Source organism: Penicillium alfredii, assembly GCF_028826965.1.
Source record: "Penicillium alfredii strain IBT 34128 chromosome Unknown utg000011l_segment0_segment0, whole genome shotgun sequence".
NCBI classification, from domain to species: Eukaryota; Fungi; Ascomycota; class Eurotiomycetes; order Eurotiales; family Aspergillaceae; genus Penicillium; species Penicillium alfredii.
Window position 1 is genome coordinate 1,767,349 of NW_026622708.1, and position 14,284 is coordinate 1,781,632.

Below are 14,284 nucleotides of genomic sequence, written 5' to 3' on the forward strand. Positions count from 1 at the left end.
GTCGCTACGCTATCTATGGAAACAGTTGACGTTTCCAGGAGGGCTGACTAAAGCTCTGACTACGCACCCGTGGACGACGTGCTGCGAAGTACACCAAGTACCGGGTACTTTGGATTGCGCGGACGCCACAATACCGAGTGGAGTACCCAGTACCACAATATTCTCAGCCAATTGGCCGGATCAGACGAAGACCCAAACGGCTTGCCGGACCTGATCAAAGTATGTCACAGTGTTTGAGATACATACACTTGTATGAGATTGAGGGTGTAGACCGTGGTTGGAGACATGATTGGATAAGTAGTGAATAGACTTATTGATCTTATATTCATGTACATCATACATCATGAATGAATAAACAATTCAAACAATCAACAATAGCAGACCAGTAAATAATAGGGTGAAGAGGGTTACACATTATGGCGAATGACCCCATGTATGACTCGTACCTTATTGTACATATTGTCAGTACGGATCTGGTGTCCGAGGTACGTGGTTGGCAGTGAAGAGTACCTTGCGTCACCAAGTACCCCAGGTACAATGTCGGGGCTGGTGTGACAGGCCCGTACCATACAGACACACCCGTCAATACCATTCATTCTTCTCATTCTTATTGATCTCCAGGGCTTTTGAACTGTTGCTCTTTAGCTATTCAGCTATTTCGCTATTCGACATTCGATTATTCTACTATCGCATTATTCAACTCTACCCAAGCTACTTTTTCCTTTGATCCCCATTTCTTCCCTCTCTTCATCGACTCTCCATTCTCCCCGGCCCACATCTCTTCCCTCCCCGATCTTGAGAATCCGTGCGCACCTTGGTGTCTCAAGATTCCAATACATTTCCAACCCTCTTCTTCTCTTTGATTTGATTCTCTCCTTCTTCTCAAATCCCCGACTCCTCCCTTGTGTTATCTTTCCGACGGGGGCCCCGTGCGACTCAGAAGCTGCAGCATCCCTGTCACGGATCCCATCCACCTGCGACTGCGCCCGTCGACCTCATTCGCTCTCAGGCCACAAGGCCTTCGTCAGCGAATTGGAATTCCAATCGCCGCTGGTGCCCGAACGCCTTGCTTTTCCGCCGCGTTGGTCGCTCGTTGCGCTCCTCCACCTTCCTGCCCTCCGTTTGGGCCGTTTTGAATTCATCCCCACCCACCCTGATCGACTCGAATCACTGCGGTTCCACACCAGCACCCGTTTCTTTTTTTTCTTCCCCTTCCCGCTGATCTGCGACATTCGGACGAATCCTGCCCTGCATTCGCCTCTCTTTTTTCTCTTCTGCTTTTTACTCCAATCCTCGCGACACCTGCCAGTTGCGCGAACGTGGCAAACCTAGCGAATGCTGACCACAACGAACTCTCTTCGCGGATTGCTTCCTGATCCCCATTGATGGGGTTTCTGTCATGAATCCTGCTCATTTCCCCAATCCTGGCGGGGCCATGCCCGGTGTGGTGAAACCGGGGATGCAGCCGCCGCCAAAGAACGAAAATGCCCAGGTCATTATGAACCATGTCGCTCAGGTGTTGTCGAGCCAGGGACCGTACGTGGGATGGAAGACAGAGGTTCCTATCAAAACTCGGGCGATGAATGTGTACCAGATGTGAGTGATATTTTCCTGATCGCTTTTCGCGTCTTCCTTCTGGCTAACTCTGGGCGCCCATATAGGATCACCTCTCTTCGTTTGATCCAACCTCGTATCGATCTCAACCAAGCTGCTCAAGCCGCGCTGAGCTTTGAGCACAAAGCATTCCAAAAGGCCACCGAGAGGGTTCGTCGCGTCCTTGTCACTTTATCCCCGAGACTTGAGACAAGCAGGTGCTGACCATGGGACACCGTCTTTTTCTTTTAGAATGATTACGATAAAGAATGCACGGAAAAACTCCTTCACATCAAAGACACTCGCCAAAGACAAGCCGCGGTCGCGTACCAAAGTGGAATCATGCCCCAGGCGGGCGCGGTGCCGAATCAAATCCAGGGCGGTTTCCCACAACAGATGAACCGGAACCTACAGACCTCACCCGTCCCTGGTCAGCCACAAATGGCGATGGGGATGAATGATCCGAACCAGCAGGCAGCAATGCAGCAGCGCCAACAACAGTCAATCCTCCAACAACAACAACAACAACAACAACAACGGGCTCAACAACGCCCGGGAAATGGCGTCCCGCTTCCTGATGATTTGAACACGCTCTCCGCCCAGGACCTCGACCATGTTTCTCGGTTGGCGAGCTCGATGTTGGCCAAAACCTCCCCGGAGGATATGGAAAAAATTAAGATGAATCTGTCCAACATGACACCAGAGCAGCGACAGTATTTGGCCCGAAAGAACATGGAGCCCATGACCTACTTTTTCCGCTCCCAGGCTCTCAACCAGTTGAGGAGACACCGTCGCGCCAGAATGGAAATGGGAGGTGCACCTAACGCCGGAGTCGAGCCTAATGGTACCATGATGGGAGATCCCATGATGAACCCCCAGCAGCGTCAAGTGTTTCAGAACATGATGAACCTCCAGCGCAACTCGGCGTTTTCTGGGAACCCTGGCCAGAATCTCGAAACCGCGTTCATCGGTAATGTGGAGAACATTCAAGGTCAGCAAGCGGACGGGTTGCGTTCGCAAGAAGCTGGTCAGCTTGTGGTCCCTGCCAGCTCATCGCAGATGAACCAGCAGCCATATCCGAACGGTCAAAACATGTTTCCGCAACAGATGGGTCAGAACGGCCAGGCCAACATGAATGGCGCCGGCGTCAACCCCCAAATGTTTAATCAGCAGCACCTTCAGAGCGGCTCAAATGTTCCCCAGGACCGAATGCAGTTCCAGACTCAACAGTCTCAAGCTGCACAAGCTCAAGCACGTTCCCAGGCGGCTCAGAAGGCCCAGATGGCGATGTCGGGACATGGTGGCCAGGTGAACCAGACACAGCCGCGGCTCACGCAGCAAAGCCCCGTCATGCCTATGCTTAATCAACCAATGGCTCCCGGTCAAATGTCTCCCGCCCAAGTTCCAGGTACAAACCGACCTCCGTCCCGACCTCCGAATATTGGCCAACACCCGGCGGGTCTCCAGGGTGTTTCGCAGCCGGGAGTACCAGGGCGACCGCAGATCCCTCAGGGTCTCCCGCAGTCGGTGCAGGAGCAACTCTCCCGGATGTCAAATGAGCAGCTGCAGGCTTTCCTGATGAATCAACGTCGTGCCGCGCTGGCGAACAATATGGCTCGAGCCAATGCGGCGCAGCAGCCTGCATCCATGCAACAAAACCCTTCTCAACCCGGTCAAGGCCAAGCAATGCTTAATGGACAGATGGCCAACAACCCCAGGCTGAGAAACTCCATGAGTCTACCACAGGGCATGACGGCAGGCGCACCGCCTCAGGGTCAGCCGCTCAACGGCCAGCAGTTGACTCCGCAGCAACGGCAGCAACGCCAGAATGAGTTCTACAAACTCCAGCTCCTGCGGCAGCACAACAACGGGATGGAGATGACACCGGAGCAGGGAAGGGATATGGACCGCATGGTCTTCCCGCCATCCATCTTGAACAGCAACCCGTCCTCGGTGCCTAAACACATCAAGACTTGGGGTCAACTCAAACAATGGGCTGCTCAGAACCCACAACTGTCGAATGGCGTGGACTTGCCAAAGCTGATGACACTTCAGAAACTTCATCTTGCCCAGATTCTCACTGCTCAATCGAAAGCCATCGGTGGTCAGGGTCCTGGTATTTCTCTACCCACCGGGCCCCAGGGCCAAATGGCGAACACGCAGGGCTTCCCAACTGGTCAACCCCAGCCTCCTGTCAATATGCCTGTGATGCGACCGATCACTGTCCAAGATATTCAAATGGCTCGTCAGAAGCTGGGCCCTCAATCACCTAATTTTACCGATGACCAGATTCGCGAGATCCTCCACCGAAACCGCCAAAAGCATCTCATGCAGGCAGCGCAGAACCGAGCAGCGCATCTCGATGGGAACCTGCAGCCCGCCCAGCAGAATCAACCAGGGCCACAGCCGCCCGTTTCTGCGCCGCAGCCTGGCCCGCAAACTCAACCGGGAGCTCCTTCCCAAGAGCCGCAGTTGCCTGCTGGCCCTCAAGCCTCGAATGCAAAGCCGCAAGTGGGTGCCGCCCCTAAGGGAGGCAAGGCTGCTCCTGGAAAACAAGCATCGAAGAAGCGGCCTCATGCAGACGAGACTGGAGAGACTCGAGCCACAACGACCCCTCAGCAGACGCAACCGACGGCTGTTCCCGGCGCTCCTACGACTGCTCCGCCCCGGCCAGCTCTCCCCTTCTCGCAGGAACAGCTTGCCGCGATGAGTCCCCAGCAACGACAGGCCGTTGAGGCTCACATACGGAAACAGCAGGGCCAGGCTCGTGGTCCCGTAATTAGCAGGGCGGCTGCGGAGGATGCCTGGAACAGGAACCTTCCGCCGCAGGTCATGGAGGTGTACAATGATATCTCAAAGAATGCGCCGCTTGCGCAGCCTATTCCTGTGTCTCCAGAGCAGAAGGCAGCCATGGCACAGCAACTGCGGGAAGCCTTGGATCTGCTTGGCCGCCTGGATGTCTTGGTGCAGTGGTTTGCGAAGGTTCAGGGCCAGGAGAAGAATGTCCGGAACCTGCTTGCGATGGTATGTTGTCCCATACTCGTCTTTCTCGCGATCATTTTAAATTCTAACTCTCATATCGTTCTAGCGCATTCAACTGATGCAACAATTTAAGCCTTCGCCAGAGTGGATTGTCAAGGATCACTTCACTGTCTCCTCTGATTACTTGAGCGGCGCCATTCTTTTCATCCGGAGGTTGTTCCAGCTGATGATCGGCCGTATGAGTCAACAGCAGAACCAACGGCCCAATGCTTCCCAGGCTCCAGTCCCTGCTGCACAGACCACGCAAGCAAGCATGCCGGCGTTGAACGCCACCAATCTCCAGCAGTTGCAGCAACAAGAAGAAGCCCTTCAACGGGCCCGACGTGCTTCTAGCCAGTCTGCCGCAGCAGTGGCACCTGCACCATTTGGGGCACCGTCTCCGCAGGGTGTGCCGCATGCGTATGGTCCAGGTGGGCTTGCACCTGAGATGCTGAAACTTCCTCCGCCCAAGAAGAGAAAGCAGTCACATGCCGGCCCCGGTGCTTCTCCTATGCAGGCCAGCGCTGCTCCGGCTAATGCGGCCAGATACAAGCAGGCAACGAACGAGGCGAAGGCTACGGCCGCAGCTCTGGCCGGTGCTTTCAAGTGTGGCGTTGTTGAGTGCCACCACCACTACCAGGGCTTCCCAACCCAGGCCGCGTTGGACCGACATGTTGAAGATAGTCACCAGCTGGAGGAAGAGATTATTGAGGATCCCCTTCAATACTATCTTGACAGTATCTCCATTGGCCTGGGCTTGACATCCGATACCTCCACCACCAAACAGGCTGCTACGTCTGGCCCTGCGCCTAGCAAGCTGGGTCCTGTGGCCTCTCCTGCTAAACAGGGGATGCCCACCCCTGCTACCACCAATACACCCATGGCTCGCGTTGCTAGCCAGCTCGGCACCAAGTCCGCGTCCCCAGCTGTGTCTGCGCAGCAGCTCACTCCCCGCCAACCGTCTAGCAAGGGTATCCAGCCTTCTCCTAGCAAGGACGTCAAGAAGGAAACCGACAAATCCGAGCTGCCCGGCAGCGAGGTTAAAGACCCCTGGGCAGACTGCCCTATGTCCTTGGAGGTCCTCCACGACACCTTCTCCCCGATCCTTGGACGTGACCCCACCTTCGATCTCATGGATGATTTCTTCATGCAACAGACCGACCAGTTTTTCCAAGACCAAGGAAAAGACACTCCTGACTCAGTGGACCTTGCGTTGGCGACGAAGACCCCGGAGCAAGACTCCAAGGAAGCTGTTATTGTGGATGACTTCTTACTTCCCTGGGACGAAGACGCTGCTGCGGAAACAGCGGCCTGGATGGCCATCCCACCCGAAATTCAGAATAACTCTGATGGCGAGATCCACGGGGTGCGAGTGGACTGGGATCTCCTCGAACGGCAGCAAAAGGAACTGAATCTTGACTCCGGCGTTCCGGTTATTCCCGCCCTGTGATGGGCTCCGATACCACGATTGTTTTTTCTTGCTTTAATGTTTCCAGATATTCATTTCGGCGTACATAGGATTCAGGAGCGATGCGTGTACACTACCCGTTGCGAGGGTCCTGCCTGGTTTTCTGCTTTTTCTTGTCTTTTTTTTTTTCCCCCTGCTTGAATGTTGTCCTTGAAGCTGGACCAGCGATGGCGTTGAAGGACAATGGACATTTCCGGAAGTGTATCAATCCAGAGTCAATTCCATGTGAATCGGATGTCAAGTGAGCCCCATAATTTTGTAATTCTGTAGTCTCCATAGTGAAGTATTTTGGGGACCACCCGAGAAGGTACCATACCACCCTGTGGGGCCTTGATGATGCTATCAGCTGCCTTGATAAGACCTCCGCTTTGTCTCCTCGCCCTCAATAGCCTTCTCTCTTCCTGTGCCTTTGGGCTCATCCCTCCTTCTTGGTCTCTGTGTATTTCTCTTTTCATAACCTATACTGGATCTTGTGTCTGCTTTCTCTATTTACCATGGCGAACACCGCCCTCATTCCCTTCCTGGTCACGATGATGCTCGTGACCGGGGTGTGCAACACCATTCTGAACAAGTACCAGGTAAGGCATACAGACCACTCGACTCGAAGATGAAAAAGCTTTCTTGCTAACATCTCAATCTTTCTTGTCTAGGATATGCAATGTGTTCGGAACTGCGACTCCCCCGACCGCAGTCAGTGGAAGCTGTTCGAACAGCCGGTCATTCAGACGTAGGTGTACACAGCCGACATCGATTTAAGGATGGATATGGATATATGGATACAATGGGCGAGGATGGTAGCTAACATTACCTATTTGTCTCTTTTGATTAATAGGGCGCAGATGTTCGTCGGTGAAATGGGCTGCTGGCTTGTGCTCGGGCTATCCATCCTGTACCGCCGGTACATCGCACCGCGTCTCTCCCGCGAGCCCGAGCCACTTCTCGCGGGCGGATATCGTCCTGTGAATGGCGAGGATGAGTCGTTCGAAGATGATGAAGACCACGCGGTTGACGGGCCCGAGGCCGCGCGCAGGGACGCCACCAAACCGTTCCCAGAAGACGACACCCGCATCCCGCTGCGCGGGTGGAGGATCTTGCTCCTGGCCGCGCCGTCCTGCTGCGACATTACAGGCACGACGCTTATGAACGTCGGGCTTCTTTTCGTGGCGGCGAGCATCTACCAGATGACGCGTGGGGCCCTTGTTTTGTTTGTCGGTCTGTTCAGCGTGCTCTTCCTCCGCCGCAAGCTCTATCTCTACCAATGGTCTGCGCTGTTCGTGGTCGTCCTCGGCGTGGCTCTGGTCGGTCTCGCTGGTGCACTCTTTGGTGGCGAGTCGGGCCATGACCTCACTCAGGAGGATGGTGCCTCGCGCATGATGCTGCGTGCACGTGCCATCGCCGGTACTCCGGAGGCAGTGCAGACGGTCGTCGGCGTGCTGCTTATCGCCGCCGCCCAGATCTTCACTGCCTCGCAGTTTGTTCTCGAGGAATGGATCCTGGAGAACTACGAAATGGAACCCATCCAGGTCGTGGGCTGGGAAGGCGTGTTCGGGTTCTCGGTCACTCTCGTCGGCATGATCATTTTGTATCTGGCTGTTGGGCGGACGGCGGCTGGCCGCTACGGCTACTTCGACATGAAAGAAGGATGGCATCAGATGATTAGCCACCGAGCCGTGGCTGTATCCAGTATTCTTATCATGATCAGCATTGGGTATGTATCTCTTTCCCTTTCCCCTCTATTATCTCCATACGACTCTATGTCTGCAACTGCTCACTGATCTCTTTCTCCAGTGGATTCAACTTCTTTGGCCTATCCGTCACCCGCTCTGTCTCTGCCACCTCTCGCAGCACCATCGACACCTGCCGCACGCTCTTCATCTGGCTGGTCTCCCTCGGCCTGGGCTGGGAGTCCTTCAAGTGGCTGCAAGTCGTGGGTTTTGCGCTCCTCGTTTACGGAACCTTCTTGTTCAATGACATCGTCCGCCCCCCGCTCAAAGCTTGCTTGCCCCGTGAACGGCGCGAGGGCGAACTACTGCTTCCCGAGGAGCCGATTGAGCATCTCTAAGCAAGGTTGCTTGATTTTTATAGAGCTTACCCGTTTCTTCTCTTTGGTCTTCTTTTGTTGGGGCTTGGGGTTCCTCAAACCTTTGCTCCTTGCTCTATCTCTCTCTCTCTCCCATATCTATCCTCGTGACCTTTGCATCTCATTGTTATCCTCTCAGTTCTGTTTCTGCTTCGTCTTGGGAGTAATATAGGTATACAGACCTTGATTCGGGATGGACTGAGTCCATATCGATGGGAATATAGAGCCCCTGCATTTTGCTAGGATGTTTTTCTTTGCATGTTGGCTTGTTTTATCTGGCTTTATCTGGTTTTTCGGTTAGGATGGAATATAAGTAGTCATAATCTGGGAAATGTAGCTACATCAGAATACCACCCTTTCTTTTTCTTTTCAACTATTCAAAATTAATTTATCAAGCAGGACTAGAGGTTGGGATATTGACCTTGACGCAAATAGTCCGGCCGTGGCTCTAAAAGCTGGATATCGGATATCTATGTCCGTGCCGAGTGAGGTAGAGGAGAATCCGCACGAACCACATTGCTCATACGCTGAAATTTTTCATCTGCTAATGAAGCATGTACAAGAGAAACCCCCCAGAAAGAGAAAGGAAAAAGGGAAACGCCAAAAAAAGGGAAAGAATAAGTCTAGGTAAGGGGATAGAGGTAGGGTAGGATCCAAATAAAGTGACTATGGGTGTATAAGAACGGGGAGTTTTGGCTGGTGTGTGTGTGGAACATGAGATAAAAAAAAACCATACTCGTCTGCTAGAGAACACTCGGTCTTCAAGGTCGCTCTACTTCGCTCCCGCTTACGGCTCAGTCCAGTCCACTTGGTCGGTGACGGGGTTTGCACCGCCCCGGCTGGATGTGATTCGGAGACGGAGGCGGAGTTTGGGCGGAAGGGCCTGCAGAGAAGAGATTCAGTTAGCAAATACTCGGGAAATGCGAGATGTGTATGAAAGACAACTTACTCCACTCACTGCCGTCACGCGCAGAGATTGTGTGCCCTCATCGCCCGCATCGAGATCAGCCTTGCTGATGGCGCTCAGCTGGAGCCGCTGGCTCTTCGGCACGGCAGCTTGCAAGCCAACATTGGAAAAGCGCTCAAAGTTGGACTCATTTCGGAAGCGAGCCAGGATCTGGACATTTCCACTGCCGCTGCGTTGCACCTGCAGGGTGAGCACGAGGCCATCCTTGTTGAGCGCAGTGTGTGCAGGTGCCGAGGCGGCAGCAGGGGCAGGCGAGGTGGATGGCGCGGGGCCTCCCATGCTACCGCCAAGAAGGTCCATGGAGGCAGAGGCCGGTTGTGCCGGCTGGGGAGATGGTGTAGCGCCATTTGAACCAAAGAGGTCCATGATATCGCTGGTGGTTGTGGGTTTCTGGGCCGAAGGCGCCGGGGCCGGCGACGACATGCCCGAATCTCCGCCAAGGATGTCTGCCAGCAGATCGGCTGTGTTGGATCCGTTCGCTGTCGGGCTGGTGACGGGCGCATCGGAACCACCCACCAGATCAAGGAGCAGGTCGTGCTCGGCAGGCTTGGCAACCTTGGTCGATTTGCCCCGGAGAATCTTGCTCTGGCGTTTCTTGGTCGGCGCACCCAGCACCCGCTGTTCCTCGCGGATCTCGGGAGGCGGCATGCGCTCGAGCACACCGCGGCGGATCTGGTCATACCCAAACAAGTTGGAGTATTCGACTGCACGCTGTTGAATCTCAACGCTCAAATCGGCAGTGCGGCCGGAGAGGAAGCGACGCAGGCGTTCAATCTGTGAGGGTTCAGACATGCGCACAGTAAGCTTCATGGACGCAGTAGTGATATATTCGATAACGATCTGAGAAGCATAGGTGCTGTTGAGGATGTTGGTAAAAAGATCGACGAGATCGCTTTCCCGGACTTCCTTGACCAATTCCTCTTCCTCGTACTGGCCACCTTGAAGTAGGCTGTCGGCATATTCACCGATCGTCCACGTCGCAGCCAGCGTGAGACCCTCCTGCGAGATATCCTCCTTCAAGGATGAATAAAGTTTCTGGACCGCGTAGGTCTGCAGTTCGGGGGTGGTTGCAATGAGGCGGACAAACGACGACAGAATCTGTTCCTTGACGTAGTTCCCAGCCAGCTTGAGAACCCGCAGGATCGTGTCCATGTGCCAACGCTTGTTAGGTGCAAAACGATCTGCTGCAATACCAATCTGCGTGGTCATCACCGGCTTGAATTCGTTGTCGGCCACCTCCAGGAAGGCCAGTAGTTCCCGCACCAGCACCCGGACATTGCTTTCATTGATCAACATGAAGCTGAGATCGAGCGCTCGCCGGCGAATGCTGATATCGGGATCCCGCAAACACTCCAGGATCGTGTTGCGATGTCTCTGGACCGCATTTGGTTCAATGGCGACGACCTTATTTAGCGTGTTCAATGCAACGTATCGGATATTGTTGTCCTTGTTGGACAGGAACTTTCCAAGGATGTTGACACCCAGCACTCTCAGACCCGAATCGGCTTCAATATCCAGGATCGTCAGTACGGCCTCATACAAAATGGAATTCCCAACGTTCTTCGACGAGTCGGTGTTGGTGGCCACCTGGGCCAAAATGTCGTTGATCAACTCGCTGGTCGCCACATCCCCTCGGCCCAGCACTCGCAAGAACCGCAGAATCTTCACCTGAAGGAAGGGATCCGTAATACCGGACACATCGTGTTCGGGTGCATATCCAGAGGATGTCAGGCCCTTCAAGGCGCGGACCAGACCTCCCGCCATCGGACGGAACATCTCGATCACACCCTCGGGACCTTCCTCCTCTTCCTCCGCTTCGCACAAGTCAATCGCCAGGGTCAGTCCACACATCAGAACACCATGGTTTCGATCATTCAACAGTATTTTGGTCTTCTCCATGAAGTGTTCGTAAAGATCCGGGACTTTGCGACATATCCGCATAGCACAGATGGCGGCTTTTCGACGAATGTAAGGGTTGGCCGTTGACATGAGCGTTTCTACTTCGGGGAAAAGATCACGCGACATTTCTATGGAGGCGATATTGCCAAGGGCGCAGAGGGCGAGACCGACGATATACTGGTTGGAGTGGTTGAGATCACTGCGTCCGTCAGCACGTATTCTCTCCTGTCCAGAACTGCCACAACCAACTTTTTGAGCGAATTGGTCACGAGTGTTAACACCTCCTGGTTTTCGTCGAGCAGCAGCATGGTCCCCAGGTACCCCAGGCGCTTGTCGGCGAACCGGTGCGAAGCTAGTAATTTCAGACATTCGATTTGGCCGAAATGAGTCCGTTCGCCGAGCGTAAATAGATATAGCAGCTTTGCTACATTGTTCCTCCTGCAGATATGCATTAGACGCTTGACAGGTGTGTGTCAATGGGAAAAGCTGCGGGGACTAACCGGATGCCGGAGTCGTGGCTCTCTTCTCGAAACGATGCTCGAATGGCGGCGCTTTCTTTCTGGATAACTGCTCGCTCGTCGGCGATGGTTTTGGCAGATCGGACATTCCGAATGAATTGCTTGACTGTTGATTCGAGGGGTGATCAGTCTCGAACTTCAGGGGACGATGAGGGGCGGCGGGCAGCACTTACGGGAAGCCATGGTGGCCACGACCCCCGACGGGGTGAGGAGGGCGAAAGGTCAATAGGGGAAGAATAGGGAGGGCTGAGGGAGAAGGCCCGCAGGATGGCTAGCACTGATGAAGACCTCTGGAGCACAATGTAATCATGTCTGGACGGGCCTCATTTTGCTTGGGGATGTTTCGACCTGGCTTCTTGGCGTGGGTGTGGCACTAGTCCCAGTGTGGTCTAGTGCGTATTGCGGTGTGTACCTCATCACATGATCATGACTTTGGGCCTGAGGCATTAGTTTTCACCTCAGGCAGAACTAGGCTTCAGAATTCTGGTATATGCTGTTGAGCTGCCCCAACCCGGTGGTCTGAACATAGAACCTACAGATCTTGCTAAATATGAGGGAAAATGATATTTTTCTTGCTTTGATTGGGTATTGGATGCATATAGAGTGACAGGGTGGGCATGACCCTGTATGTACATTCGGTAGTTAAGGCTGACCGTTGACGTAGTGCCAGGCCCCATTGTTTTCTTGGGTTCGGAGACTCGACCTACATCCCCCTCATAAAACCACCGTCGCTCAACGGTGGGATTGTGTCTTTGTTTGTGAATTCAACTCGTCGGATTTCGATGTCAAAATTTCTTATTCTTGCACTTGCATCCTCTCCCCAGGATGTCTAGCGCCGTTGCCCAGAATGCTTCAGCTGTACGGCCGCGCGCCGCCCCCATTCAAGTCGACTCCAAAGCAGAGAAGACTCTTGCTCCCCCGGTGGGAAAGCTTGCTCTAGATACAAGGTAGGGTGTTGATCTGGCAATTTTAATGTTTTATGTGCAATGGCTCATGCGATGGCGAAATGTAGTGGCCGGTCCACCCCAGTCCCCGAAGATGCACCCCCCTCAGCGCATTCGATCTCGACAGCCAGAAAGCAGGTGCGCGCACGCAACCGCCTGTTCTATACCATTGACTATGTGCCCCGTGTGTCGCACTTTGATCCTGACAGCGACTACCATAATTTCCGGGGTTTCTTCATTCTCTTCTGGATCGGCCTGGCCATCATGGTGGTGACCACGGCGCTGCGCAATATTAAGGATACCGGCTATCCGCTGCGGGTGTGGGTGTGGAGCCTGCTGACAGCCAATGTGTATGAGATGGCACTCAGTGATTTGGCCATGGTTGTGACCTCGGGGCTCGTCTTGCCTCTGCACCGACTGTACCGGAGCGGGCCACGCTGGTTGCAGTGGTCCCGCGGGGGCATGGTGGTGCAAAGTATCAGCGAGGCTCTGTGGTTGTTTTTATGGATCAAGTAAGTTTGGGCTGTCTTGATTGGAAATTGTTTAATCTTGCTGACCTTCGGGAAAACAATAGCTGGCCGTTCATGCGCCTTTGGACCTGGACTGCCCAGGTGTTTTTCACTCTCCACACTTTGACGATCTTGATGAAGCTTCATTCTTATGCCTTTTACAATGGACACCTGAGTGAAACTGAGCGTCGTCTTGCTGGTCTCGACAAGCCTGGTCCAGTGTCGCCGGAGTCCCCTGTTGCCGTTCGATACCCGGAACCCCACCGACGCCGGCCGTCCATGAAGCTGCAGCACGAACCCGACACCCCGACTGAACCATTGCTCCGGCTGCGCGAGGATCTAGCTACTGAGCTGACCTCGCCTCTGGGCAACATCTCGTACCCGCAGAATCTTAATGTACGGAATTACATTGACTACCTCTTCTGCCCGACACTTTGCTACGAGTTGGAATACCCGCGACGACAAGAACGACGTTGGGCCGAAATTACATACAAGGCCATGGCTGTGTTTGGGTGTATCTTCTTGTTGACCCTGACGAGCGAGGAATTCATCGTCCCCGTCCTGAGCGAGGCCAACGCCCAGCTGGGGCTCTTTTCCAGCACGGCAGACAAAGCGCTCATCCTGGCTGAGACCATCAGCATGCTCCTGTTCCCGTTCATGATCACATTTTTGTTGGTGTTCCTGGTCATTTTCGAATACGTGCTGGGCGCGTTTGCGGAGCTGACTCGTTTCGCTGATCGCCACTTTTACTCGGACTGGTGGAACTCGTGTGACTGGTACGTTGTAGGACGATGGGATATGCCACTTCTTTGATTGATCAATACTGACATTTATGTTATTGCAGGCTCGAGTTCTCCCGCGAATGGAATGTTCCCGTCCACCACTTTCTGTTCCGTCACGTCTATTTTCCCTCGCGGTCCCGCTTTTCTCAACCCGTGGCCATGCTCATTACATTCTTGGTGAGCTCGGTCTTCCATGAACTGGTCATGAGTTGTATCACCAAGAAGCTGCGCGGCTATGGGTTCCTGGCCATGATGCTGCAGCTGCCCATAGTTGCGGTGCAGAAGTCTCGATTTTTCCGGGGACGGACCACTCTCAATGTAAGTTGGCCTCCCCCAGTCCCCAGTTGTCGGATGTTTTCCTGATATTTATTAGAATATCTTCTTTTGGTTTTCAATGATTCTGGGTTTGTCGATGGTAAGTGAGAGTCCTTCAGCGACGGGGTTTGAACTTGATTCTAACGAGTCATTTTCTACAGATGTGCGTATTCTATGTGCTGGTTTAA

General features: G+C 53.8%; 4 protein-coding genes across 4 annotated transcripts; 3 read left to right on the forward strand and 1 right to left on the reverse strand.

The window, feature by feature from the left end:
* Nucleotides 1–1,399: 1,399 nt before the first annotated feature.
* Nucleotides 1,400–6,064, forward strand: NUU61_009083 (uncharacterized protein; the record flags this gene model as incomplete). Its single annotated transcript, XM_056659608.1, has 4 exons — nucleotides 1,400–1,596; nucleotides 1,662–1,764; nucleotides 1,846–4,617; nucleotides 4,682–6,064. 4 exons carry the CDS (start codon nucleotides 1,400–1,402, stop codon nucleotides 6,062–6,064), a joined length of 4,455 nt encoding a protein of 1,484 aa, XP_056507901.1.
* Nucleotides 6,065–6,576: 512 nt separating this feature from the next.
* On the forward strand, nucleotides 6,577–8,144 carry NUU61_009084 (putative nucleotide-sugar transporter; the record flags this gene model as incomplete). The annotated part of the gene is made up of 4 exons (XM_056659609.1): nucleotides 6,577–6,660; nucleotides 6,733–6,809; nucleotides 6,915–7,790; nucleotides 7,871–8,144. The coding sequence occupies 4 exons, from the start codon at nucleotides 6,577–6,579 to the stop codon at nucleotides 8,142–8,144; spliced, it is 1,311 nt and encodes a 436-aa protein (XP_056507902.1).
* Nucleotides 8,145–8,949: 805 nt separating this feature from the next.
* On the reverse strand, nucleotides 8,950–11,729 carry NUU61_009085 (AP-1 complex subunit gamma; the record flags this gene model as incomplete). Its single annotated transcript, XM_056659610.1, has 5 exons — nucleotides 8,950–9,045; nucleotides 9,112–11,227; nucleotides 11,278–11,466; nucleotides 11,529–11,652; nucleotides 11,720–11,729. The coding sequence occupies 5 exons, from the start codon at nucleotides 11,727–11,729 to the stop codon at nucleotides 8,950–8,952; spliced, it is 2,535 nt and encodes an 844-aa protein (XP_056507903.1).
* A 642-nt stretch (nucleotides 11,730–12,371) lies between these two features.
* NUU61_009086 (putative sterol o-acyltransferase (APE2)) lies at nucleotides 12,372–14,284 on the forward strand (the record flags this gene model as incomplete). Its single annotated transcript, XM_056659611.1, has 6 exons — nucleotides 12,372–12,493; nucleotides 12,559–13,002; nucleotides 13,065–13,775; nucleotides 13,844–14,099; nucleotides 14,155–14,196; nucleotides 14,258–14,284. The coding sequence occupies 6 exons, from the start codon at nucleotides 12,372–12,374 to the stop codon at nucleotides 14,282–14,284; spliced, it is 1,602 nt and encodes a 533-aa protein (XP_056507904.1).